Source organism: Aythya marila, assembly GCF_965140915.1.
Source record: "Aythya marila genome assembly, chromosome: 14".
Classification (NCBI taxonomy): Eukaryota; Metazoa; Chordata; class Aves; order Anseriformes; family Anatidae; genus Aythya; species Aythya marila.
Window position 1 is genome coordinate 5,339,704 of NC_139055.1, and position 26,767 is coordinate 5,366,470.

At 38.5% G+C, this 26,767-nt stretch overlaps 1 protein-coding gene across 8 annotated transcripts; it reads left to right on the forward strand.

The window, feature by feature from the left end:
- On the forward strand, nt 1–25,370 carry SPDL1 (spindle apparatus coiled-coil protein 1; the record flags this gene model as incomplete). Of its 8 annotated transcripts, XM_082771630.1 has the most annotated exons (14): nt 180–302; nt 681–757; nt 1,046–1,093; nt 2,119–2,294; nt 4,945–5,121; nt 5,693–5,887; nt 6,162–6,311; nt 7,835–7,933; nt 8,784–8,894; nt 11,633–11,773; nt 13,741–13,847; nt 15,213–15,400; nt 15,953–16,298; nt 24,522–25,370. In XM_082771630.1, exons 4-14 carry the CDS (start codon nt 2,136–2,138, stop codon nt 24,670–24,672), a joined length of 1,824 nt encoding a protein of 607 aa, XP_082627756.1. In that variant the 5' UTR covers nt 180–302; nt 681–757; nt 1,046–1,093; nt 2,119–2,135. The 8 variants fall into 8 exon arrangements, with proteins under 8 accessions (XP_082627754.1, XP_082627755.1, XP_082627756.1 ...); XM_082771631.1 differs by lacking the exon at nt 8,784–8,894; XM_082771624.1 differs by lacking the exon at nt 24,522–25,370 and having other exon boundaries at nt 15,953–16,503.
- Between the last annotated feature and the right edge of the window lie 1,397 nt (nt 25,371–26,767).

Consider the following 26,767-nt stretch of genomic DNA (forward strand, 5'->3'; position numbering starts at 1 on the left):
GGCGCGGAGGCGAGTTTGAACCCGGGAGCGGCGCGGGGCGGAGGTAATGGGAGGAGGGGGGGGGGGGGGCGGCGGTGGCAGCAACAGGAGGAGGCCGCCGGCAGCCGCCGCCCCTCACGGCACGGCGAGGGGCGGGGGGCGGCTCCTCTGTGCTCGGGGGGTTCCCTCCTGCACGGGGGGCGCCGCAGCCTGGGCGCGGCTGAAGTTTTCTGCGTGGAGCGGCGGTTGGGCGGCGGGTAGGCGAGGGCTGGAGCCTGCCGCGCGCAGCCTGACAGCGGGTGTGGGAGGGTGCCTGGCCCCGAGTAAGTAACTGGCGAAACTGTTCCGCTGTAGGATGAAAGGAGACGGGTTGTTTCATTGTCATTCCCTCTTATCTGCCCACCTCGTTAGCTGTTTATTCCCCTTAAAGCCCTGTTCTCAGGATCAGCCCCCGTAGGATTGGCCATGGGCGGCTGTGCCCCGTGTAGCAGCGTCGCCCTAAGACCGAAGCTGCCCGCTCAGTGCGCTGATCCCAAGCGGACAATGGAGAGCAGCGCTTCTTTGTGATCCTAAAGGCACGTTTCAGCTTCTCCCTAACAAGCAGTGTGTCAATAGGGAAATTATTGCTTTTCTTTTTCTTTTTTTTCTTCTATGTTTCTATCATAAAATTGAAAGCCTAAAATTCTCTTGGTTTTATCCAGTGAACGATTTGTTTAGAGCTAAAAGATCTTGTCTGTGGAACTGGAGCAGAGCATGCAGAAGAGCCTGGAGAAGCAGGGTGAGACCCCAGCCAACCCTCAGCACCCCTGCAGTGCTGGTGCAGCCCCCTCCCTGCTCCCCAGGCCCCCCACACTGCAGCCCTCCTTGGCAGCGCTGCCTGGTCTGGCGGTTCCTCAACTATCTGACAGCTGCCTCCAGAGACTTGAATAAGACTTGCATTTTTGTGGGGTTTTAGTTGGTAATCTGAATTTTCATGAGACAGCGTGGAGGCTGTACAGAAAAGGATTGCCATGAAGGACAGCAGCTTGTACTCTTCTGGACTAGACAACTGTTGCTTTCTTTGTAGGTGAGGTGAGAAAATAAGATCAAGCAAGATTTAAATGGAATTCTGAAGGTGAGTTAAAAATACTATTCAAATTTAATTTAGTAAGTTAGGAGCAATTAAATTACTGTATCTTAAATATTAGTGTGTTTTTGAAGTGAGGAGGAAGTAATCCCCTTTGATGTAAAGTCATACCAGGAGTTGTAGCTTAGTTTTGTTTATGTTACTATGTCTTGCTATTAAATGTTTAAATATTAAATTCTCATAGTGTAGGTGTACTTGTAGTACTAATAATGTTACTGATTATTCTTAGAGATTATAGGCATACCAACTTTGTGTCTTCCACTGGTTTATTTTAGTTTAAAGTTGCAAAACTAGTGTTTCAAGCACTTCACTAGGTAGATGTGGGGAAAAAACCTTTGTTACATAAAACTTAAAAAAAAAAAAAAAAAAAAAAAAAAAAATTGAAATTAAGGCATTGCACTTAAAATCATGACTCTTAGCAATACTCTTTTCTGAATCAAAGAGTCAAATTTACTTATGATTAAAACAAGTATCTTGGTAATGTTCAGAAGGGTATGTTCAGATGTGGTAGTAAGAAGTGGCAACAATTAATTTGTATATACAAAACCAAGATATTGAATGAGGAATGACTTGAATATTGAAGTAATATAAATTAGGAACATTGGCTTTGGATGACTTTGCATGAATTAAGTGTAATTTGTGTGCGCAAGTAATGTTATATATAGTTTGTGTGGTTTTGTTTTAATAACACAGAAAACATCCGTCACATGCATAATGGTGTTTTTAGAAGGTTGTTTCCTGGCCTTCAGTTACGCATCTCAAGATAGCTCTATGTAGTTGTTCCACTGCATGCTATCTATTCATGCTATATAGTCAGGAATCAGCTGACTGAATTTGTAGAGAAGCAACTATTCACAGGGTGGCATCTTAAGAGAGCTCTCTTTTCTGTCTTGTATTGATGAAAGATATACTCCTCTGTTTTGTTTAAGCAAGGAAATTCAGTAACTTCTTTAAGATTAATTACTGTAACTTACTGCAATACTTTCTTTAATAATTTGTTTTCAATCTTGAAGTAACAAAAGGAGGAAGAATGGAGACAGAGACCGTGTTAAGTCTTAGACAACAACTCAAGGAAGCAGAGAATGAGCGAAGGAAGGCAGCGCAATATGGCTTACATTTACTGGAGTCTCAAAGTGAAATTCAAAATCAGTTGGATCAAACACGTCGTGAATTGACGGAGAAAACTGAGGTGATGTTTTAAACTTGAAAAAAAAACAAGAAATTTCTTCTGTTTTCTGAAAGTCACAAGTTTTAAAGGCATTTAGGTTTAAATGCCTAAATGTCCAGATTAATTTTAATGAACTTTTTTACTTTAAGTATTTGTTGAGAGGGTTTTTTGTCACTTCTGTAAGATGTTGAGCACGCTCTTGTTTTCTAACTGGGTCAGGGTTTCATATTTTATTCTGCATCAAATGCTCAGTACCGCATAGGATTAATTGTCTCTATTGTGGAATGAATAATAGTTGCTTAAGTCAATTTGCTTTAGAATATGTGTATTGAATATGTTTAACAATTTGTTATGCTCTGCCTGTAAAGTTGGTATCACTTAAACTGTAAAAAAAAAACATGTTACCAGCGAGACTACAAAATGGGTTTCTTGGGCTGTATACTCTTTACAATTTTTAAATGCTAAGGCACTCTGAAATCATTAGTACATTTCTTTACAGTTTAGAAAAGAAAGTAGTGTAGTGTTACAGTATAGAGATATTATTTAGTCTTCCAGTCATCTTCTTGATAGTTGCACAAGAAAATTCCAGCCTAGGACATCCCTTCCACTTTTCCTAAACAATTTAATTTTGACTTTGTTTTTTCTCAGTCAGCCCATCCTTCAGATTTTCTGTTTCTCTTAATCTGGTCTTTTCCTGGCAGTACATTGCTATCCATTCCGTTGTGATAAAGCTAAAATGTGTTTCCTTGTGGCCAGCTGGAGTGTTGGCAGCACCCTGCTGTTGTGAATGAACACTAATAACTTATTTGATTGGTGTGCCGCTAGTAGGCTTAGTGCAAGAGGGGCAGTTGGAAAGCACAAGTAATGAAGAAGGCAGAGCAGGATCATCCTTCTCTGCAGGCAGCCTGTGGTGTGAACCTGCACACACAAGTTACGTTCCACTGCTGTAGACTGGAGCAAAGTTATGAGTTAAACTTCTGTGAACCAGTCCAACTTAGAGTTCAAGAGCTGGGGGAAAGAATAGTGTGCTTTCATCGAGTAGAATAACATCCTTTGTGAAAACTGCAGTTATTCAACAGCTTCTTAAGAACTTGATTTCCATACTTCTCGTTGGAATCTGACTTCCAAAGTAGTTATTGTGGACACATTAATTCCAATAGTAGTTGCCAAAATCTTTCAAAACACAGAAGTCTCTGTGCGCTTTTGTGAAAGTCCGCGTAGATATTTGATGGTAGACTTGCTTTACGTGGGTATGGCCGACAGTGCATTGCCAGGTCTTCATCATTGTTAAAGTCCATTCTGTATGTTTAACTTAAGCCTGTCCCTGATAAGCTGATGTCTAGGCAGCAGAGGTAGATTTCCTACTCGACGGATCTTAATTTTGTTGTTTCTTTTGCGTTCTGGTTTGTCTTCTAAGATTGATTTTAAAGAAAAATACTCCTACAACTTCAGAGTAACTACATTTTGGCATTTTTTTGCATTAGTTTCCTTGTTTATTTTCTTCCTTTTCCTTAATTGCTGGCTGAATGGAAAAGTAAAATTATGCTCCTCTCTATTGGTAGTGTATGTGTATGATCTGGCATACAGAGAAACAGATTAAAAAGCCCTTCATAAGTCTGGAAAGGCTGACAGGTTTTATAACAGAACACTAGGCAAGTTTGTCTTTACCAGGCATAGAACCCAACTGTTCTGTGGTAGGGGAACACTCAATACACTGTTACTAACTCTTAATACGATTGAGTTCCGTCTGTGGTAGAAATGACACATACACTCTCACTGTTAAACTTGCAAAAAAAAAAAAAAAAAAAAAAGAGGTGCCAATGCTTTATTTTGAATGGGAAATGCCATTTCCATGGAGGACAGAATACTACACAACCCACAACCAACTCACTCATAAAAATTGAGAGCAACGATGTAGGTTTTTTTTGTTCTTGGGTGTGACAATTCCCTACTTGGAACATCAACAAAAGGTTGTCCTGGTTTCAGTTAGAACAGAATTTTCTTCCTAGTAGCTGGTGGAATGCTGTGTTTTGGCTTAGGATGAGAAGAGTGCTGATAACACCCCGATGTTTTAATTGTTGCAGAGCAGTGCTTATACCAAGCCAAGGACATGTCAGCCTTTTGCCCTGTCCTGCCAACAGGCAGGCTGGGGGTGCAGTAAGAGCTGGGAGGGGACAGACCCAGGACAGGTGACCCGAACTAGCCAAAGGGGTATTCCATACCATCTGACGTCATGCTAAACAATATATAGGGGTGGCTAGGCGGGGGGAGGGGGCCGGACTGCTCGGGGTTAGGCTGGGCATCGGTCTGTGGGTGGTGAGCAATTGCATTGTGCATCACTTGTTTGTACATATTATTATTACTTTCCTATTATCACCATTGTATCATTATTATTATTATTGTTATTATTATTTTGTTATTATTATTTTCTTGTCTTATTAAACTGTCTTTATCTCAACTCACGGGCTTCACTTTCCATTTCTCTCCCCCGTCCCAGAGAGGGAGGGGGGAGGGTGAGCGAACGGCTGCGTGGTGTTTAGCTGTAGCCGGGTTAAACCACGACAAAGGTTGAGTGAGCTACAGGCTTTAAGCAGTTGGTGCCTTGGTGCAGAGCCTTTATTCAGTGCAATGACCATTATGTCTAGATTTATCACGATGTTATTTCTTGCAGAAATTTGAACAAGATAAATACTCTCTTCAAAGAGAAATTGAACTTAAGAATAGAATGCTGGAAAGCTTGAGTTTTGAATGTGATGCCCTTAAGCAACAGCAAAATATGCAACTGGAGAAACAGAAAGAACAACTTGCCAGAGTTCATGGACAAGAAATCAGTGACCTTAAAAACAAGGTTTGCACCTAATATACAGCTAAAATGTTACTAATAGCGTTTAAAAATGTTTTGAACTTTTAACTGTGTAGTTGTAACCAAAACAAATCTAATGAATAGTTGTAATATGTAGCCTTATCTTTCTTTGCCATATTCAGCAGTTTGATTTGGAACTGGGCTCACTTTTTTTCCAACTACTGTCACGGAAGTATTAAAACTATCATGATGGCTTTTATTAAAACAAGAACTAGAGTAAAAAGGTCAAGACAATAAGGCCGGATTTGTTGATTAAAAGAATCCAAGTAAATATTCTACAGCTTGCCAACAAGAAATGAATTATTGAGATCATAAAAGATGTCACAGGCCTAAATTATTGTTGTTAAAAAGGGAACGAGCTTGTTTAGTTGATGTTTAACAAAAATCTGCATAGCTACATTGTAAATTGCATACAATTCCAAAGCTTATTTTTAAAAGGTTACAATTTATTTTATATTTCTGAGACACTTCTTTGATTTGAACATGAGGCTGAAATATTGTGCTTCTAATAATTTACTTTAAAGTGGTACTACTTAATTGTCAAATGTCTTTTAAGTTGGAGAACCTGAAAGCAGAACTAGATGAAACCCGACTCTCAGAAAAACAATTGAGACACAAAGTGGATCATCAGAAAGAAATAATTGCTGCTAAATCAGAAGAGCTACACATGATGTCTGAACGTGTACATGAAACCATGTCTTCAGAAATGCTCAATCTTCAGATGGAGCTCACTGAACTAGAAAGTGTGAAGGTGTGTGGTTAGCACTTGAGTATTGTGTTTTTTTTTGCTCGCTGCAGTTTTAGGTGCTTTGTGTGTTTTGCTAGTTTGGCTTAGTAGGAAAAAATAATCACAGGAAAAAATATAGCAATAGCCTTAACAACTAGATTTTAATTCAACCTCTTCAAGATTATATTTTGTCTTAAAAAGTCATTTGTCAGTAACAAGCGTGTTTGTCTCATTTGGGTCTGCTTTTCTTGAATTTGCTTCATAAGCTTTTTATTTCATACTTGACTTCTGTATTTAGGCCAATGTTGAAGAAAAGCTGAATGAACTGCAGTACAGTAAAGAACAATTGGAACTCATAAACAGCAACTTACGTAATCAGCTGGAGCGTCTACAGGGAGAGAAAGAAGAGAGGGAAAAAGAAGTTGTTTCTTACTGTAACGCTTTAGAGGTATTCTCTTAATTTTATGCAACAGTGCTAGCTAATCCCTGAATTCCACAAGTGGTTGCTGCTAGATTTTCAATGAAGTAAGGAGAAGAGCTTTAAGGGGAGTTTGTTTTCAGGAGGGAGGAAGAGAATGCAGAAGAAATAAAGGCTAAATCATATTTAGTAGATCATAGAATCATAGAATATCCTGAGTTGGAAGGGACCCTTAAGGATCATCAAGTCCAACTCTTGACACCGCACAGGTCTACCCAAAAGTTCAGACCATGTGACTAAGTGCACAGTCCAATCTCTTCTTAAATTCAGACAGGCTCGGTGCAGTGACCACTTCCCTGGGGAGCCTGTTCCAGTGTGCAACCACCCTCTCTGTGAAGAACCCCCTCCTGATGTCAAGCCTAAATTTCCCCTGCCTCAGCTTAACCCCGTTCCCGCGGGTCCTGTCACTAGTGTTAATGGAGAAAAGGTCTCCTGCCTCTCGACACCCCCTTACGAGGAAGTTGTAGACTGTGATGAGGTCTCCCCTCAGCCTCCTCTTCTCCAGGCTGAACAGGCCCAGTGACCTCAGCCGTTCTTCGTACGTCTTCCCCTCCAGGCCTTTCACCATCTTCATAGCCCTCCTCTGGACACTCTCCAACAGTTTCATGTCCTTTTTACACTGTGGTGCCCAGAACTGCACACAGTACTCGAGGTGAGGCCGCACCAGCGCAGAGTAGAGCGGGACAATCACCTCCCTTGAGCTACTAGCGATGCCGTGCTTGATGCACCCTAGGACACGGTTGGCCCTCCTGGCTGCCAGGGCACACTGCTGGCTCATATTCAACTTGCTGTCTATCACGACCCCCAGATCCCTCTCTTCTAGGCTGCTCTCCAGCGTCTCATCGCCCAGTCTGTATGTGCAGCCAGGGTTTCCCTGTCCCAGGTGCAGGACCCGGCACTTGCTCTTATTGAACTTCATGCGGTTGGTGATCGCCCAGCTCTCCAACCTATCCAGATCCCTCTGCAAGGCCTTTCCACCCTCATTCAAGTCCACAACTCCAGATCTGTGTTAGCTGTTGACAGTTTGTCTCTGTATTGGCATTTCCTTGTGGAAGGCTGCACATGGAGATCCTTTGCATTGCAATATCCTGTTTTGTAGCAGGAACTTGTAACAGGTCACCTTACATGATTCCCATTTTTATTTCAAGGTCCTTTTGAATGCCTTGCAGAGTGCTGTTGGGGAGTGGAGTGCCTGTGACTACCACCATAGCAAGGATGATAGCATCAGTGTTGTCAATCCAACTGATAAATGTCCAAATTTTTCTTTAAAGGGTTTAGTTATGATATTATCTGTAAGAGCAAGTGGGATACTGGGCCTCCTAGTAAAATGATTTTCATTGTCTTTCTGGCTAGTACTGTATGTACAGTTAAATACTACTGTACAAGGTAATTTGTGCTAAATGTATGAGGAACAAAAAAGATAAAAGTGTTTGATTAAATGAATATGCAATACATCACATTTTTAAACTAGCTTTCTCTTTGCTTAAATCTAGAAAGCTCGTGAAGCTAATCAAGAGCTTCAGGTTCAGCTGGATCATGCAGTGCAGCAATCTTTGGACCCTACAAGTAAAGGCAATTCTCTCTTTGCTGAGGTACAACTATGCAACAGATGTCTGAGAATATGCAGAGAAGAGATCTTTTACCATAAGAAATCAGACTTATGTTATATTGAAAACATAAAAGTACCTGATCTATCTGGCACAAATCTCTATTCCTCAAATTCTTCTATTCCTTCAGTGTTGAACTGTCAAGGGACACCTCAGGAAAACAATTTGCATGCACAATCTAAAGCTGGGAAGATAATGACCTTAATGAAATGACTTAAAGTTGCCTGGTTATCAAGATGAAAGATGAAACTGAGGGTTCATAATAACAGTTCTGTCTGAAACTTTGCTCTAAGGAGTCTTGTTCAGCTGGTGACCTTTCTTTAATGCAGAAGATAATGAATGAAATTTTGAAAGATAATGTTAAATGCTACTTTTAAAGAGCATGTTGAAAAATGGTTGGATATTTGAACATTCAGGAGGGTTTTTGAATAAGAGTTTAGGTGGTATTAAATGCTGGCCTATATGCTGGCATTTTGTTTTCTGACCACCCTCACTGAATGGCTTCATTTGATACGCAGTTCATATCTATTTTAAACTATTTGTTCTGATACAGATAGTAAGAATCAATACTGGTACAGAATAGTTTTGTCTAACTGTTAGTTATTCCAATATCAAAAGAACAAAAGAAATCTCTTGTACTTGATTGACTAGAGTTCAGCTGCTTACAGGACTGTCTACTCAGTATTTATCTTGGAAGTTTTGACAGTAGCATGCTGTTGTTGGAAAAGCAGTGTTTTCAGAACCAACAGCAATTGCTAGTTAACTTTTTTTAACACTCAGAATCCAAGTGACAAGTGTTATTTTCATAGTAATAATTGTTAAAAATGTTCTATAGGTGGAGGACCGTAGGGCAGAAATGGAACGACAGCTGATCAGTGTGAAAATAAAATATCAGTCACTACAAAAACAGCATGCATTCACTAGAGAACAGTTGCAAAGAATGAAGGTATGACCGTTATTGTAATACTCCAGGGTTTCCTTGGGGTCTGATAAAGTAATGCTGTAAAACACAGGCTAGGGGATCTGATTCTCTTTGAACTGTGGTACATTAGTGCTGTTGTGTGGGTGGGGAGGAATGGGAGAGAAGACAAGTGGTATGTCATTGTGCTACTTAGCTTCAGTAGTATATCAACACTTTTTCTAATGCTACTGTTTAATTCTAGAATGCTAAGTTAAGCTGAAGGCACTGTCTGCTTATGCTGATAGTAGTTCTTAAATGGGTAAAACAGCTTCTGCCAGTCTAACTATTTTTTTTTGGCAGTTGCTTTTTCTTTTTCTAATTCTCATACTACATAAATAACTTGTGTTTTAACAGAGGTTCTCAGGAGTTAATGCCTTTGTAAGCAACAGAGAAAGCTTTCACTCTGTCATTTTATCACAGTTTTTCTTCCTCTGAGTTGCTTTTTTGTTGTTTCTTTTTTTGTTCCTATTTTTCTTCCTTCTCCCTATATTTAATGCAAGAATAGAAGTTATAAACGAACTGTAGTTAACACCTCTACTGGAGTATGTCCCTGCCCCTAGCAGGGGGGGTGGAATTAGGTTGTTGTTAAGGTCCCTTCCAACCAAAAGCATTCTATGATCATAACTTTCATCATAACTATTTCATCTAGACTTCCTTAGGTTGGCAACTTGTAGGTTAGTAAAATACTGTTGAGAACCATAGTTGGCCGAAGCTGCTCTATAAGACAATGTCAAGGGCCTGCTGCAAGATTGTCAACTGTTTTCATGTTGGCCTTATGGTTGCCTTATATGAGAAGGGATCATTCCAGTTGGATCATGCAGTTTGTCTGAGACGAGTACTGAAACTTAAGTGGTGATAAAGAGTAGCACTGAATATATAGAGCTGTGACTTAGCTTTTGTGGAGAAGCAAGTTGAAAATAACTAAAACACCACGAAGGACAATGGAAGAAGCACTATATAGCCAAGGAATGTTCATTGGAATTTCTCATTGAGAGCTGAAGATGAGAGTAAAATGGTTGAATAGAATCAGTTTCTTAGATTCCTTTTATCTCCTTGTATTGAGTGCAAGTCAGTGATTATATTGGCCGAATGGTTACATTTAAAGTTGTCATTCAGGACTAAGGCAAGTAGGTATCCCTTTTTTTAAAGTTAGTATTTGGAATTCCAGTTTGTGCTACTTTATCCTAATAAAATATCTGCTAGTACCAATGTTAGGGAGATGTCATTTGTTATGACCACTGTTTTGTTCAAGTTGGTATCTTAGGTCTCTGGTGGGATCTCTTCTGTTTTGCCTTGCATTGTGTAGCTGTGCTAAAACTGTGTGTATAGTACTGACTAGCCATCAGTTCACCTGACTCCAGTAGTGTAGTTCACATTGTTGCAACATCAGTTGTCAGCGTATTTGAATTGGGGTATTGACTGAGGACTTCTGAGCATCTGACTTCTGGACACAGTGTAAAGAATACTCCTCTAAAGGTTTTGCCATGGCTGGAGTATTTACCGCAGCTTGTAGTAGCCCTTCCAGTTTCTTCTTTTTTGTTGCTGTTGTTTTTATGTACTTGCACTGCACTTTGCAACTTTGACAGTTAGCAAGTAGGCTCTTAAGTGAGGGAGAAAGGCTATATGTCTACACCAGTGGGGAGTGCAAGTATAGTTTTAGTCAGCCATTGGCAGGTAAAATTTTATTTCCCCCTACATCCATTGGAAGTGAGGAGGAGGAGGAGATGACTGAATCTGTTTTAGATCTGATTTGGGTACAGAATCATCAATCTCTTCTATTTGATATACAAGATGAAATAGGGCAAATGTTCTTCGCTAGCTTGCTCTGTTAATCTGTAGTCTTAGCTTGTTTCAGTTGATCCTTTCTCTGCCACTTCTCCAAGTGTCTTATGGTGTTACTTCATCCATGCTGACTTAACTGTGAAACTTTCACCAGACATTTTTAACACTCCATTACGTGTTTACATAACTGCATTTCATATTCTTTCTTTAGTTGTTGGAATATCTGTTGTGTCCCTTGTAAATGGATGGGTTAAAAACCTTGTAGCATGATGTTATGCTAAATGTGAGAAAAATCTGCTCTAAATGCTAGATCTTGATTTATTTCTACTTTTATAATGAAAAAGGATTTTCCTGTGCTTGGAAGGGTGCCTTCTATGGAAGATGTAAAAGAAGCTGAAATTCTTGGATAAGTGTTACTGAGCATAAACTAAAGTGCTATATACCTCTGAATCAGAACTGCAAAAGAAAGTGTTTTTGTTTGGTTGGTTTTTAAACTTGTTGGGGAACTAGGTTTGTTTTTTTTTTGTTTGTTTGTTTTTGAACTGAGAAGTTCTTCATAGATGCATTTTAGCTCTGAATGAGCCTGCAATGTAGCTGAGTTCTAGTTAACTTGGTGTTTAAGCTTCAAATGCGAAATGTTTTGTGCACCTCCTTGACAGCATGGTTATAGGCTCTTTAGTCAATGAGGAGAGATGACACCTTAGGACCATGTTGTGTTCAGGAAGGTTTTGGCCGTTCTGGAGAGTTTTAGTATTAACAATTATAAGTTGACACTATGTTTAGTTGTCAGTATTGAGTTTAAACACCCAGTGGTTTTCTATATTTACAAATAGAAGCAAGAGGTTTGGGTATCCTGAGCTTTCTGAGTAAGAGGAAGACATGTTCTGTTGCTTAACTCAGTGCTTGTTATAAAAGTTTTTTCCTTTTTTTTTTTTTCCTAGCTGCAAATGACTACACTGCTACAGATGAAAGGCTCTCAGGCAGAATTTGAGCAGCTGGAACGCTTACAGTCAATGTTGGAGCAAAAGAATGGTGAAATAGAAGATCTTCTTATGAAAGTGAGACAATTAGAAAAATTTAAGGTATGTCATCTCTAAGCGGAAAACTCAGAAGGTAACGCATGAGGAGAAGGAACGATTAAAACTAAGGTCTATGCTTAGGTTTAAAAGGGATCCAAAGGCTTCTCATTCCTTGATATGACTGAAGTTCTTTTTTAGAACTGAAGAACACACAGTTCTGAAGTTCACATAAGCAAGAAACCCATTTTCTGTTCCCCTCCTTCCCCATTCCTGTTTAATGTCTTCATATTTTAGATAGTTACCTGTAGTGTTTAATTACTTGGTCAAAGTTCACTGAGCAATACGTTTTTTGTGTTTTTTTTTTTTTTTTTTTTTGAAGATGTATGCATGTCCTGGTTTCAGTTAGAACAGAATTTTCTTCCTAGTAGCTGGTGGAATGCTGTGTTTTGGCTTAGGATGAGAAGAGTGCTGATAACACCCCGATGTTTTAATTGTTGCAGAGCAGTGCTTATACCAAGCCAAGGACATGTCAGCCTTTTGCCCTGTCCTGCCAACAGGCAGGCTGGGGGTGCAGTAAGAGCTGGGAGGGGACAGACCCAGGACAGGTGACCCGAACTAGCCAAAGGGGTATTCCATACCATCTGACGTCATGCTAAACAATATATAGGGGTGGCTAGGCGGGGGGAGGGGGCCGGACTGCTCAGGGTTAGGCTGGGCATCGGTCTGTGGGTGGTGAGCAATTGCATTGTGCATCACTTGTTTGTACATATTATTAGTAGTAGTACTATTATCACCATTGTTATTATTATTATTGTTGTTATTATTATCATTATTGTTATTATTATTATTATTGTTATTATTATTTTTCCTGTCTTATTAAACTGTCTTTATCTCAACTCACGGGCTTCACTTTCCATTTCTCTCCCCCGTCCCAGAGAGGGAGGGGGAGGGTGAGCCAACAGCTGCGTGGTGTTTAGCTGCCAGCCGGGTTAAACCATGACAATGCATCAGTTTTTAGTCTCTCCAAGAGTTCTGATATATATGATATTTGCTGATATTATGATACCTTGACTCAGTAGCTGAAGTGCTCTTTTTTTTTTTTTTTATATCTGAATTGCTAAATGATTCTAGCAAAGCAACTTTTTCAGTATTTTTATGCAACTTGACAGCATCTTCTCTATTTTGGAAAGGGAGAAATACAGGACAACACATGTATGCACTATTCCAATGTTATTGATGTTTGTGTGTATTCAAAGTCTAAAACTGTAGCCTTGCTTACTTAATTAGCACTTTCTTATCATAGCTTTGGAATGCGAACTGAGGTTTATTAGCTTATGCTGTGGGATTAAGTTTTCCAGGATAGTGTCCTCTATTCTGCATTTAACCGAAGCAGCATAAAGCTAGGCTTAACCCATTTTAATAAGCAGTCAAGACAGCTTGGTTACTTTACCAGTTTTGTCACATGTAAGCTTGAGAGAGACTTTTTTTTTTTCCTTGTCTCTATGCACCAAATCTGTAGTGTCAGCAGGTGAAATAATAGATTCAAATAGCCATCAAAATTTCCTGTATTCAGTGACTGACAGGAGGTTCTGAGATCTGTCTGACAGTTTTTTAAATCTGAGTAGTCTTTTTTTTTTTTTTTTTTTTTTTTCCAAACCAAAAATTGTGACCAGAATGTCACATGAGACTCAAGTATTTTATGAAACACTTGGTACATCTGTGGCATCTTCAATGTGAACCGATTTTCTTATCTTAAATTTAATTGATTTTCAGATTTTTGGCAATTAAATTTGGGCTATTGACCAACGTGGCTTCTATTCTCTACCTTTGCAGGTCCATCTGTTGAATAACAGAGGACTGGCCACTTGCATGTTTGTAGCAAGTCAGGAAGTGCTCAGAGCAGCTCAGTTCTCTAGTATGTTTAAGCGTACCATGAAGCTTCTGTATAGAAGCACAGTGAAAGCTTCATCTGAGCTTATGTGCTTGTGAAAGTTCAGTAGTTAACAGCTTGACACTTCTTCTTCCGACAGACTTTATATGAGAATGTGGAAGAATGCAGAGCTAGTACTAGCTCGAAAGGAGAGTCCGAAGATGGTTACTATGCAGATTTGCTGCAAATGAAACTTGACAACTCGAAGTAAGTACCTAATGGTCCTAGGCCTAGAAGTTGGTTGCAGTGTGAATGTCTTCTAGCTATCTATTTCCCTTCTCCATGTTTTCTGTTCTCTGTGATGTTCACTGCATGTGGAAATATGCTCATTGCTTAATGCTGTGGAACCATCCTGTGTTTGTTACAAGAGCTCCAAGATGCTCTCTTTTCCATTATACTTATTGTTGTAACAAATGGCAGCAGAACCAGTTTGTATTAGTGCTGCTTCCTTTTAGAAACATTGTTAATACTCTATTACTTAGGTGATAACTCAAATATGTATGTATTCACATTTTTTAAAAGTACAAGTCTTTTAAGCTGTGTGGCAACTGTATGAAGCTTCTTCAATTCTATAGGCTGTATTTCTCTGTAAAAAGAGCCAGATAATACATAAAATGCCTTATGGCTCTACTTAGTTGAGCTGTGCTCTTTAGTTAGTGAATTCCATATCTATTCATTAGAAATTCTATCACGTCTGGATTCAGGACTGTTGTGAAGCCTTCAAATGGAAGTCTTGTGCTTCCTGGAGGAGACGATGGTCTGCTGTGGAAATTTTAGAGAATCACAGAATATTAGGGATTGGAAGGGACCTTGAAATACCATCTAGTCCAATCCCCCTGCCGGCACAGGAACACATCCAGATGGGTTTTGAAAGTCTCCAGAGGAGGAGACTCCATGACCCCCCTGGGCAACCTGTTGCAGTGTTCTGTCACCCTCACTGTAAAAAAGTTTTGTCTCATATTTAAGTGGAACCTCCTATGTTCCAGCTTACGCCCATTGGCCCTTGTCTTATCATCTGGACATAGAGAAGTTTATTACCTGATTGTTGCTGTTATGAGAAACTAGCATGATCTAAGTACTATAGGGTAACTGAAGAAAGATGGTTCTGCACTTGTGATGTGGAAATTAGTGACATATGAAACAGAGGCAAGGACATGCACTATCTTAACATAATTTTTTGTGTTGGTTACTTAGAGTAATACCTTTTCTTTATGTAAAGATTGTATTATCAATTACAGAAGTAGTTATGTAAACATACATGGACTTAAAAACAACAACAAAAAATAAACCCTAGTGAATTTGTAAGTCAGGGAGAGCTTCTTGAACCAGTTACATAATCATGTCTGCATTCTTGTAATACAGCTTTTTAATGCAGTTTTTAACACACACTGTGTCTCTGGTAACTCACTGTTCTTTGTTAATTTCAAGTAGGAAACTCTCCTTCTGCTGGAAGGTGGCTTTCTCTTCCTACTATTTTATAAATGTGAATTTTATGTGGAGTAGTTGAATGTTTAGTTAACTTTGTACATACTGCCTTAAAAAGAAACTGACTGTTGTTTTCTTCCAAAACAGTAAGGAAACTGAAACCTTGAAAAATGAACTGTCCTTGCAGAGGATGAAAGCTTTGTATGAAAGCCAAAGGGTTCTGGAAGTTGAAAGGAAGCTCTTCACAAATGAGAGGCATTTGCAAGCTTGTCAGAGTGAGAATATGAATTTGCGAGTTATGCTGGATGAGTTAAAAATGAAATATGAACCTGAAGGTAAAAATACTGCTTTTCCGTATGCAAAAAGAAAATACATGGATTTCTCAAACAGCCTGTTCAGTGCTGTTCAACTTAAGCTACTGCCTTCGTTCAAGATACAAATTAATGTTTAAATGGTGGTCTTTTGATAATAACCTGGTCCAAAACCTGTTGAACTGAAACAGTAACAAAAAAAAAAAACCCTACCTTGCTGAAGGATCTTACTTCAGTATGTATAGTAACGTTAATTTTAGGAGACTGAACAATACAAATATAGTGTTCTGAGGCAAATTTGTTTTGGTACTTGTCCAGACCCAAATGATTTGTTAGGAACAACAAAAAAAAAAAAGTAGAATGTATAGAGGGAAGTACATCTGGTCCATAGTTACCAATAATTAGTTATGTGAATGGGTGCTCTTTAAGCAATCTAAGTAACCTATTAAGAATTATTCTGAGGTCTTTAGTCACGTAAAATGCTCTTTACTAGTTTTGATGGCTATTAAGAACGGTGGAAAAGCTAATCCCAGCTTTTTACTTGTGTATAAAAAGTATATTGCTTTCTTTCCTTAGAGTTACTTAAAGTCACTAAAATTAAAAAGAAGAGGGAGAAGATTCCAGTGGACACTACCTGTGAATATCTGGACAGCAAAAATACTTCAGTAAAAGAAGCTGCTCTCACTCATTTGCCAAGTAAGGAGGAAGATAAAGTCACTTGCAAGAACTTGGAGCAAAGTGACTCTTCTCCCAAAAAACAAGTTCTTGAAGCACCACCAATAAACATAGCTCTTCAAATGATGCACAAAGTAATTGAACCTGACAGAGAAAGAAAGAGAGTTAAAACTGAAGATGAGAGTCATGACAACTACACTTCACATAGCAGCAGTGGAAATAATTCTTTGACTTCGACTGCCCCCAGGTCAGTGTCAACTTCTGTGTATGGTCAAGGCAATCAGCACAGACCTGCAACTCTTTTCTTTCGCTGCATGAACTATGCTATCCACTTCTTTATCTGTTTCCTCAGTGTTGCATGCAGAGTAATTCCTCAGCTCCGGCTGCCTGCGTTCAACCTCTTAAAGCCTTTTAGAAAGACTAAAATCATGGCTCATGGAAAAGACTCTTGAAACTCTAACAACCTTTGAAATAACTTTCCCATTACTTGAAAAAGTTTAAGGTGTGCAGATACTGTGACAGCTCACTCAGTTTGCTCTTCCTTCAGAAACAGGACTGTTTCTTGGTCCTTCAAAGCTGCTATATAGTTGGATTGCATCTTAAGGTAACAGTCAGTAGGTATCATGCTTCAGTCTCTGAAATTTGAGGACAGCTGGAATGAGGAATGATGTGGCTAAAAGCCTCAGAATTACTGAATATTTTAGTAATTATTAGTCCCACTTGGGTTAGCATCACTTGCAGTATACAAAATCATGTTTAATCATGCCACGAATTCATATTGGCAGGCCACTGACTTCACTAACCTGGTAACTTGAAATATAGCTGTTAAAATTAAGATCAATCTTTTCCTGAGGAAAAGAACTGAGAATTTTAGTTACTTTTTGTTAGATAGTAATTTGGCACAGTAATTATAACTTTTTTTTCACCTTGGTAAAAGGAATGTTGTTTTCCACCCACCAACCCCAAGGTGGTGCTTTTGTCTGCTGTTCATATTCATTATTACAATAAACGTAGTATTTTGGGGATAGCTTAAATGATACAAGCTTATATATCAATGATATTTGCTAGTAAAAATAACACTTCTTCCTAGCTTCCCATCACCCACCCCCCTTCCCTCTGAGCTTTCTTCAATATTTAAGGTGTGATTCTGTGCATATGTCTGATAGTTTCAATCACATGATCAAATAACTTTCAAAGAGAAAACAACAGAACATTTGTCAGAAATACAATGAAGTTGAGGGAATTTTTTTTTCCATTTTGTGAAACCTCCCACATGGAAGCCATTCTCTTTGGCTTTTCATGTAGTGATATAAGGCTGGAGAGAAAAGAATGGCTTGGGGATCTGAAGTGACTTGAAGCTTAAACCTTCCCTGTCTAGAAAGTTTTATTTCGTCTGTCCCCCCACAATCAAGCTTCCATATTTTTCCCCATGTCCAGTACACACACCGCTTTAATTTGTTGTTGCCTGCAGGGCTACTTGCTATGTTCTCCATAGCAGTAGCTTTGTATTCAACAGATTTTATGAACCATCCAATGAGGAAAGGGTGCGCTAAAATAACACAAACTTGAATTTAGTTGAGTATACAGAACTTTTTATATGTAACTTGTTACAGGATGAAGTGCAGATTCTTGATGATATCAACAAGGAACTGTTCACTGACACTGTTAAAATTAGCAGTGTAACCTGAGCTGGGATTTAAATGCTTTGGTTGAGGGGAAATGCTGTATCTTGATATCCAACATCCCAGAGGGCATATGTGTTTCAAACCAAGTCTCAGCCTGTTCTGGAATAAAAACGAAGAAAGCTTAAAGATACTCTAAGTTAATATGGCAATACTATACCTAATGCATAGGAAAGAATATGATAATTAGAACAGTATTTCAAGTCCTGTCAGTAACAAATACTTTTCAGACTGTTTTTATTGCATCTAGAATGGCAGAAGCTTCAAGGCTGGAGGAGGCCCAGCTATGTGGAAGTCTGTTCAGTAGATCCAAAGCTGCATTCAGATGTAATTGGATTGGTATTTTGACTATCAGATCAATTGTTCACGGTTGCATTAGATACAATTAACAGTTTTAAAGTAAGCAGACAGTGCAAGCTTCTGAAATGGTCTGGTAGAAAGAGCTGTTTAAATAGCTATGTCAGTGTATGCAGGGACTGTTCCTGAGGAGGAAGGAGCAGGGAAGTCAAGCTTGGGTGGTGAAAGTTGAGAGGAGTGATGTTGTTGTTTAATGATGGTGTTCTGTGCACATAAAGGAATAGCTATCATGTAACCTGGGTGTGAATATTTATCTTCATTTCCTCTTATTTATTTGGAAAAGAAGGTAAAATGTCTGCAAAGAGAAAGCTATTAGAAACAGTTTATGTGAATTGAAGAGGTAATCCTCTTGCGAGCTGAAGGGGTTGAGGAGGGAAAAATATGTTTTGGGATTGATGTGTTGAAAGTAGAGGGAAAAGAAGTGAAAGAAAACAGTCGTAGTTCAGGTGGGTGTTCGGTGTTGTAACTTTGTACCCATTGCCCTTGGTACACAAGAAAAATAAAATATAAATCATTAGCAGGGGAAGGAGGGACACCCCCACAAAACCACACACAGACACACAAATAACAGCACCATATCCACTTTTAAGGTGTTCAAAATGGTGTGAAGAACCAGTAAAGGGTAAATCCAGACCGAAGGTTCTATTTGTATTTGAAGTTACATTAATGGTCTATTAAATCCCCAATGAATGATCTTGTTAAGGAAACACTGAGGATTCCCTTAACCCTAATCTGTTATGACTTATTATGAAGTAGGAAGTTTTGGTAAAATCTGAGCTTTTGAGAAGCTGGCTTTTTAAACAAAGCACAGACTGTTCTGTGATGGACATGGGTAAAAACCCTACACAGTAATACTGCTAAATGCAGAGGCACAAAAATTGTGGCCAAGTTGAGCACAAATGTGGACCTGAAAATGGAGAGTTTGGGGGAAGAAGAAAATATTTGGCATTGGTGTGGTAGGTAATTGCCAGTATTGCCAGTATTTCCTCTATCTTGTGTGGAGGAAAATGGGATGCTTGAGCCAAGAAGGCTAATGTGGTCATTGGAGGGTGTTTTTTGTCACTGGAGTGGTATTTGTGCAATGATCTGTCTAGTTAAGTTGTTAGAGTTGCATGAAATGTGGCACTAGAAAGAGCCATAAAAAGTGTGAGTGGGTTGCAAACCTCATTTCTAGCACATGGTATTAGTAAGTGTTGTTATTCTAGCTTTGGAGTGATTGGGAAGTAGTCAGAGATGATCTGTATGTACTTAATGGTGGCAGATTTCTTTGCTTGTGGAAGTCTTGCTTGCTAATGTAATGCTTAGCAAGATAAAAATAGATAACTGAACTATTAGTATAAGTACACATTGCAGATGTGTTGACTTAGAAAAGTTTTACGGTAGCAAATGAAACATAGGAATTGTGATTGCTGAAAATGTGGTAGTTGAGACTAAAGGCTTAGATATTTTTGTGATTATTTTCAATTGTTACTGCTATTGTAATTGAGAGGTTATAGGTAGTGATATCTTCTTGGGCCAACTGTCTGTAAAAAGATAGAGATCTGTACAAAAATGCTTTTCTTCACTTCTGAAACTCAAATAGCAAGTTTCAGCCCTTGCTACTCAGTTTAGTTTGCCTTTATTAAAGGTTGTTTGTTTCAGTTTGAACTAAGGAAGGACTCGTGTGCCTAAAAGCTTACCTGTTCTTATAAGTTATTTAGATGGGTAGAGTATGGCAAACTTAACCTCATCTGGACTTGGGTTAAACAAGAATCTTTTAACAGAATGCCTGTGGCCATTTGGCTGAGCAAGAGATTCAGATAACTAATACTCCCTTCAAGGTTTTAAGCGTGACACCCATCCTCAGAAGGTAAAGTGGCATCTGATGAGACCAGTCAAGCTTCCTTAAGTGGGCAGAAGAACTATGTCATGCTTATGGAGTGTACAGAGATAAAACATGGTGGAATCATGTCATAGTTGAAAAAGGATTTATTTCAGAGTAAGTGTTTAATGGTCTTCTCTCTGCGTTATTTCCCTGTGCTGACACTGGATGGGATTCCCAGATGGTGTGGGGTTTGTTCTAGGAGCTGGCTTGGTATGAGGGTTGCTGGGATAGCCTGGGCTGGCTGCGAGATGCCCACCAAGCCATTCCTTTAGTCCCCCTTCCCAACAGGATGGAGAGAGAATAAGATGAAAAAGGTCATGGTGGAGATACACGGAGATCGAGTTTATTTTTGCCCAGTAATTTGCCCCGTAGGCAACTTGAAGATTAATGCCAATTAAATAATAGAGTAATAGTGAAAAATGAAGACAAAACAAAGATGTAAAAAATCACAATCATAAAAATAAAAAAATAACACAGTGAACAACTCCCGCCACTGCTTCCCAGGCTCAACTTTACTCCTTAATCCCAATTTTTACCTTGTCCCTTCTGAGCAGCACCAGGTAGATGAAGAGTGGCAGCTTGTAGTTGGTTCATGGCATGCTCTGCTGCTCCTTCCTCATGCTTTTGCTCTGCTCCAGCTTCGTTCCCTTCCATGGGGTATGGCCTGGAGATCTGCTCCGATTTGGTTCTCCATGGGCTGCAGGAGAACAACCTGCTTCACTGGGCTCATCTTGCTGGAGTGCAGGGCAGTCTCTGCTCGGGTGCCAGGAAAATCTGCCCATCCTTCTTTACTGACCTGGGTGTCTACAGGGTTGTTGCTCATGTGTTTTTTCCTCACTGTTGCTGTGCAGTTTTTTTCTTTAATCCTTTCTTAAATATGTTATCACAGGGGTGGTCCCCAGTGTTGCCATGAGCTGAGCCTGGGCCAGCAGCAGGTCTCTAGAGATGGCTCTGGCTGGCACAGGGGCAGACCCTGGTGCTTCTTGGAGGCCACTACTGCACTCACTTCCCCCACCAGCACCTTTCTACATAAACCTAATGCATGGCTTATCTGTCTTTATAAAACTGCTGGTGGCTAGCTTGCTTTTTTTTTTTTTTTTTTTTTTTTTTTGACTAGCTTGCTTTTTTTTTTTTTTTTAATAAATTAAAAAAATCGATTAGTTTTGCTTTGTGGCTGTGCAGCATTGTACTGGCAACAACAGCAAGGTACAGTTAGGAGTCAAGGAACAGGAAGTTAGTAGCTTCTTAGGAAAACTGTACAGTCAAGAGAAGAGTCCATAAAATTACTGTTACCTCTTGCTGGTCAACTATAGATTCATTTTGAAATTAACAATACTTCTTCAGAGAGAACTGTCTGTCACATAGCAGTTCTCAAACTTTTACACTAAAATACTTTAAGCAGACCTTGACTTTAAACTTAGAATAGTCAATAGATACTTACTCAATTACTTTGCCTTTGACTTTTATGAATTCAGAGTTGCTAAACTCACAGCTAGGTTTCTGTGGTGCAAAATGGGTTGTCTTAGAATATTGTTTAAGCTTTCTTATGGGAGGAGGTGAGTGTTGCTGAATTCAGCACTCAAGCACATGAATTGGACTATATGATTAAACAGAAAAGGTAGTTTAAAGTGTGACACTTCTGGGGCTGAATCTCAAAATCAAACATGCACATAAGCAGTCGTCAAGGCAGTATGGGTAAGAAGTGCAGGTGAGCATAAACTAATGTCACTTTTTAATAATACTGCTCATCAAAGTGCAGTGGACTGTACTAACACGTACATCCTTTTTAGAGTTAAATTGATGTGAACATTTATGCGAACATTTGAAATTACAATTGTATTTATAGGGTGGCTGCAGAGGTAGTAAATGTGGAGTTGAAACATGTTTGAGGTTCCCACTAACAGCAGTGAAATTATTTCTGTAATAGTCATGGCTGAGTATATTAAAAAGGTAGGAGAGCTTTTCCAGGATGCTCGAGATACATAGTGGTATTGTCTCCAACTTTGATTTGTGATTGAAAAACTACCCTTTCCAACTTCGTCCATCCAGGTAGTCATTGCTTGAGACACTTGAATGGCTTTGTGTTGTATTGGCGTTGTGGTGAACCCAGGAGTGGAACTGGTCAAGCCACTTTGTTTAGGTCTTCCAAAACTTAAGGCCTTGGTCTCTGGGTTAGAACTCCAGTTGTTCAGCAGATGGCAAGATGGTTCAGCTGGTGCATGGAGGCTATAGTTATTCTTTGCTGTAGACAGCAAAGAGCAGGTGAGCATTTTGTTACAAAATAATTTTGGAATTTAACTAAAAATGGATTTTGTCCCTTCTCTTGTTGCATGTAGTACCCTGAAGTATTTCCAGGCCAACTATAATACACTGAAGTGAAAGAGGTCTGGTGGGTGGAGCCCTGATGTGGGTTGCTGGTATTTATTTGTTTGGATGGTTAGCGGGAGCCTTACCTGTTCGTTATCACCTTAAAGCTTTTTTGTCACTTCTCAGTGTGTATTTACTGTAAGCCAAAATTTTTGTAAGTGGAAGTAAATTATGGTTATCTATTGCTGACCCAGATAGAAAAAAATGTAACCAACTTAAGGAGTTTACCACTATGAAATATCTCACTTTATTCTCATAAGTCAATATCAGTCTTCTGATATTGTTAACATAGTTTCAGGAACTTGGGTTACTTTCTGTTGACTTGTATACACATTTTGCTGTACTTTTGAAGCATAAAATTAAGTTGTTTTAATAGCTCTTAACTTTGAGATAGTGTGATGTTTCTTATAAAAATGTGATTTCGAGAGTTACTTTGCTACATCTACAGTATAGTATTAGGTGATTCCCTTCAAGGAGAGCGTTCTGTATAAATCAAATCATGCTGCTTTGGAACATATTTCAAGTTAATTCTGTTTTTGTTTGGTCTTTTTGGTTTGTTTGAAATTTTTCTTGGTTCTGTTTGTTTTTTTTTGTTGTTGTTGTTGTTTTTTTTGTTTTTTAAAATAGGGACTTGCTGGAAATTTTGGCCGCTAGACTCTTTGGATGGGCAGGGGGGTTGGACAGGTATTGTTTAAGGTGGAAGAGAGGGACCGCAGAAACAGATGCTTAGGCACGAGCAGTCCTTTCTTACCGATGCTAGGGAAACACAGGGTGAACTGCAGATTAAACACTAACCAGAAAATGATTACTAAGAATTCTCTTCTTCCCTGAATTAGGGGTTCTTGTTGTAATTGTGTAATTACTTGCAAGTTGCAGCACATCTAAAATGGAGTGCACCTGGTGGCAAGCAGATTATGGACAAAAAATGGTTACCCATCAGAATGACAGGTGTGGACTTGTTACCAAATGAATGCTGGAATGCAAACAGCCCTACAAAGGGGAGATGCACAGCAAACTATACTTGCTATTTAGTGTTTTGAGGCAGTGCTTATAGAAAACAATGTGCAGAATACTTAAAATGGTTAAGTGCTTTATTTGATATATGTGTGTGTAAAGATCAAGTTAGGAGGATTGGGGGAACATCTAAGTTGAGGCTCCCAAAATACTCCTATTCCAGTTGCTTTCATGTTTTTTGTCTTTAGGCATTTCTCTATTACAAATAAATCTCTAATGACTTTAGCAGTCCTTTTTGTTTGGAAAATTATTACTGAAAGCAGCTGTAGATTGTTGTGGACTGCTCACTAGTGGCTCTTCAGACTGCTACAAATTATTCAAGTTATTAGAGAACTGTTTTAGTGGAGATGTGTTGATAAGTCAGTGTAAAACTTGTGTTGGTATGTCAAGCAATGTGTAATTTGCAACTTCATTTTCCATAACTTGTTTTGCTGTTGAAACAATTATGTATAATAGTTAATTATTTGTAGGAGATCTGGAGATGCTACTATTAATTAGTTTTAATGACATTTGTATGCTTATTAAGTGATTCTTAATTAAAGCATCCAACTGTGCCGAGAGGTCTAATAATTGTTTTTTAACTTAACACTTTAACAGCTTTGCAGTAGCTAACACTGTATTCCTGTTTACATTCATATCAGAATTAAAACTTGTCACTGGACAAATTATGTAATTTCAAGCCTGAAGATCAAGTTCTTCCCATTTCTTGTTTTCAGATCTTCAGGAACTAAGATAAAGCAGTAATAATGCAAAAATGTGGTTGGAAACTAGTATCTTGTTTTATCTAGTCATCTTTTGTATTGTTAATGCAAAAGCTCAACTTGATCACACCCGTATAATGTTGCTGAGACTTCACTTGGAGCTTTATAGTGATGTGATCTTTGCATACATGGCACAATCAATGTGGTTTTTTTAAAGGCTGATCCCGACCAGTTACCAATTTCAGTAAGCTTTTTTGCTAGACTGCAGTAGATAAGAGGCAAAAAAAGACAATACGTGAAGTGATGAAATGTAAGGAGGAATGATACAAAGACAATTTTCACCTTAATTTATTCTTAATACTTCTTGCTCTCTTTGCACATGGATGCTCTTAAGCCAGTTGGCTTGCTCAGTTTTGCTTAACTTTTATATTAGCTCTGTTTTGTAATAACTAAATATGTATTTAGAATGGTTGCTTTGCCTGTAGGTTAACAACTGAATCCAGACTTGAAACTACGGAAAATGAAGATAAGAAGGAAAATATAATCACGACTGAGAAGAAAACAAAAAAGAAAAAATATACTACATTGTATGTGTCTTCTAAACCAACTCCTGAAACACAATGTGCTCAGCAGTAAAACTAATTTCCTGAAAGGAAGCTGGATAGTTTGGAGTCCTGCTTCAGCAGGAAATGCTGAGTAAACTTATGTTGCATGTAAATACACAGGTTGCTAAAAAAAAAAAATAAATAAATATTGATCTGCCTTGTTTTCTGAACAGTATGACTACATTAATGAAAGCTGCACTTTTGATGTCTTAACTTCCCAGAGAGCACCTGTTAAGTACCCTGGCAATGGGACCTGAAGCATTGCCTTGTCTTGAATCTTAGCTAAGATTCTACATGCTTGTTAGTCATCACTTGTTGGAAGCATAGTGCTATTCTGAATGATAAGTACTTGCTATAGAAACAGGGGTTAATGTTGATGCAGAAGGAAACTAAGTCATGAGCAATTGCTCCTGAATTTCTTTCAATTCCTGGATTCAGAATTCTTAATGATTTTTCCCCCTAATATGTAGTTGTTCAGCTTGCAGGCTGACCTGATTGTCAAGATGTATGTTCAATTTTTTATGCATTTTGTGGGTTGGTATACGTTTGAAACTTTACAGTCTTGTATTTGTATGAATAAATAAAATCAACTTTGCTTTTTATACCTTCATAAAATTAGTCTGTTGTGTTTGAGACAAAACATTTTTTTAAAATTGCCACTTTTTGATTGACAGATGTTTTCTTGGAAGTATTTTGTTTAAAAAGTACAACTCAATAAAAGCTAAGATATTGTAATGCATGTGCTGTGTCTTATTCTTAGATTAATCATGCCTTTCTGATATTTCATGCAGAATAATTTTGAGGGGAGCACATCTAAGCTAGTGCCTCTAAAGTTCCTGTATTTATATTGGCAATACAAGATTGAGCCTTCATGCTGTAGTTTAAGCTCCCTCTAGTGAATGGTTTAGCCATTTTCCAAGTAAAAGATTAAGATGAAAAAACTTTTTTTTTCTTCTTCTTTTTAAAGAAAATGAGGAAGATCTATGAGGAAGATCTATTGGAATAATCTTACAGCCCAAAGCTTTTAGTTTTTAAAGGTTGATCCACAACACTTCTGTCGGTATGTCTGAATCTAAGACCCCTGGCATACCTTCTTTACTCCAGAGGTGTAATTTTAAGCCCATGCCAGATGCTCATGGTCGGCATCAGGAGATAACAGAGTTGATAAAAGTCAACTTGCTGTGTAATGTTTGTTATATTCTAGTTTTGGTGAAATTCCTGTTCCATTTGGTAGCTGGCACTATAGCAGTGATGCTGACTGCCATTTCTTCACCACTCCCAGAAGAACCTCTAGATACTGTTTGTATAGGAAAAAAAAAAGCTTTTGCTGCAAGTTGGAGGACGTCTATCTCTTGCATAATCATAAGTGAATATATAATAGAATTCAATTGTATCACTTCCTCAAAATGAGAAACTTAATATCTCTCCATATCCTTCAGTCTTATTTATGAATTTAGTAAACTGAGAATCTCTCATTTCTGGTTTATAATATTCCACGATATTAGAGTAAGCTAGCAACTATCCATGGCCTAGTTCTTTTTCGTCTTGCCACTGATTTCACATGTACATACTAAATGAAAGAAATGCTTTCCATAGGGCAAAACATTAGAAGAAACCCTTTTATTATTTTCCACCAATAGTGAAATAGTTAATTTTGTTTACTGCACATGGTGATGCAACTAACACTACTAAAGTACGTAACAGTTTGAATTAGAGGAAAACAATATCACTTCAACAAATGAATGAAGCTGCTTAGAGTTATCTATTTATCCCTCAGCCCCCCCAAAAAAAGAAGGAAAAACAAAAACAAAAAAAAAAACACTATTGCTTTGCCTGCATTACTGTAGTTTCTTGAGTCTGTGGGTTTCACATAATAAATGCATGTTTACAACTCTCTTAAAGAATTTGATTTACCACATGGCAGAACATGGCCAGAATTGAGGCTTCTGTTGCCACAGCGTACTTACAGTATTGCTTTTTAAGTCTTTGGAGATGAAATTTCTGTATATCGTTTCTTTTCAAAATATAGTAGTCCTGTGTTGTGCCTGCTCTGTAAATGATGGGTACTTTAAAGCAAATAAATAAAGTAGTCTTATGAGACTTAAAGGATGAAGCATGTTTTTAAG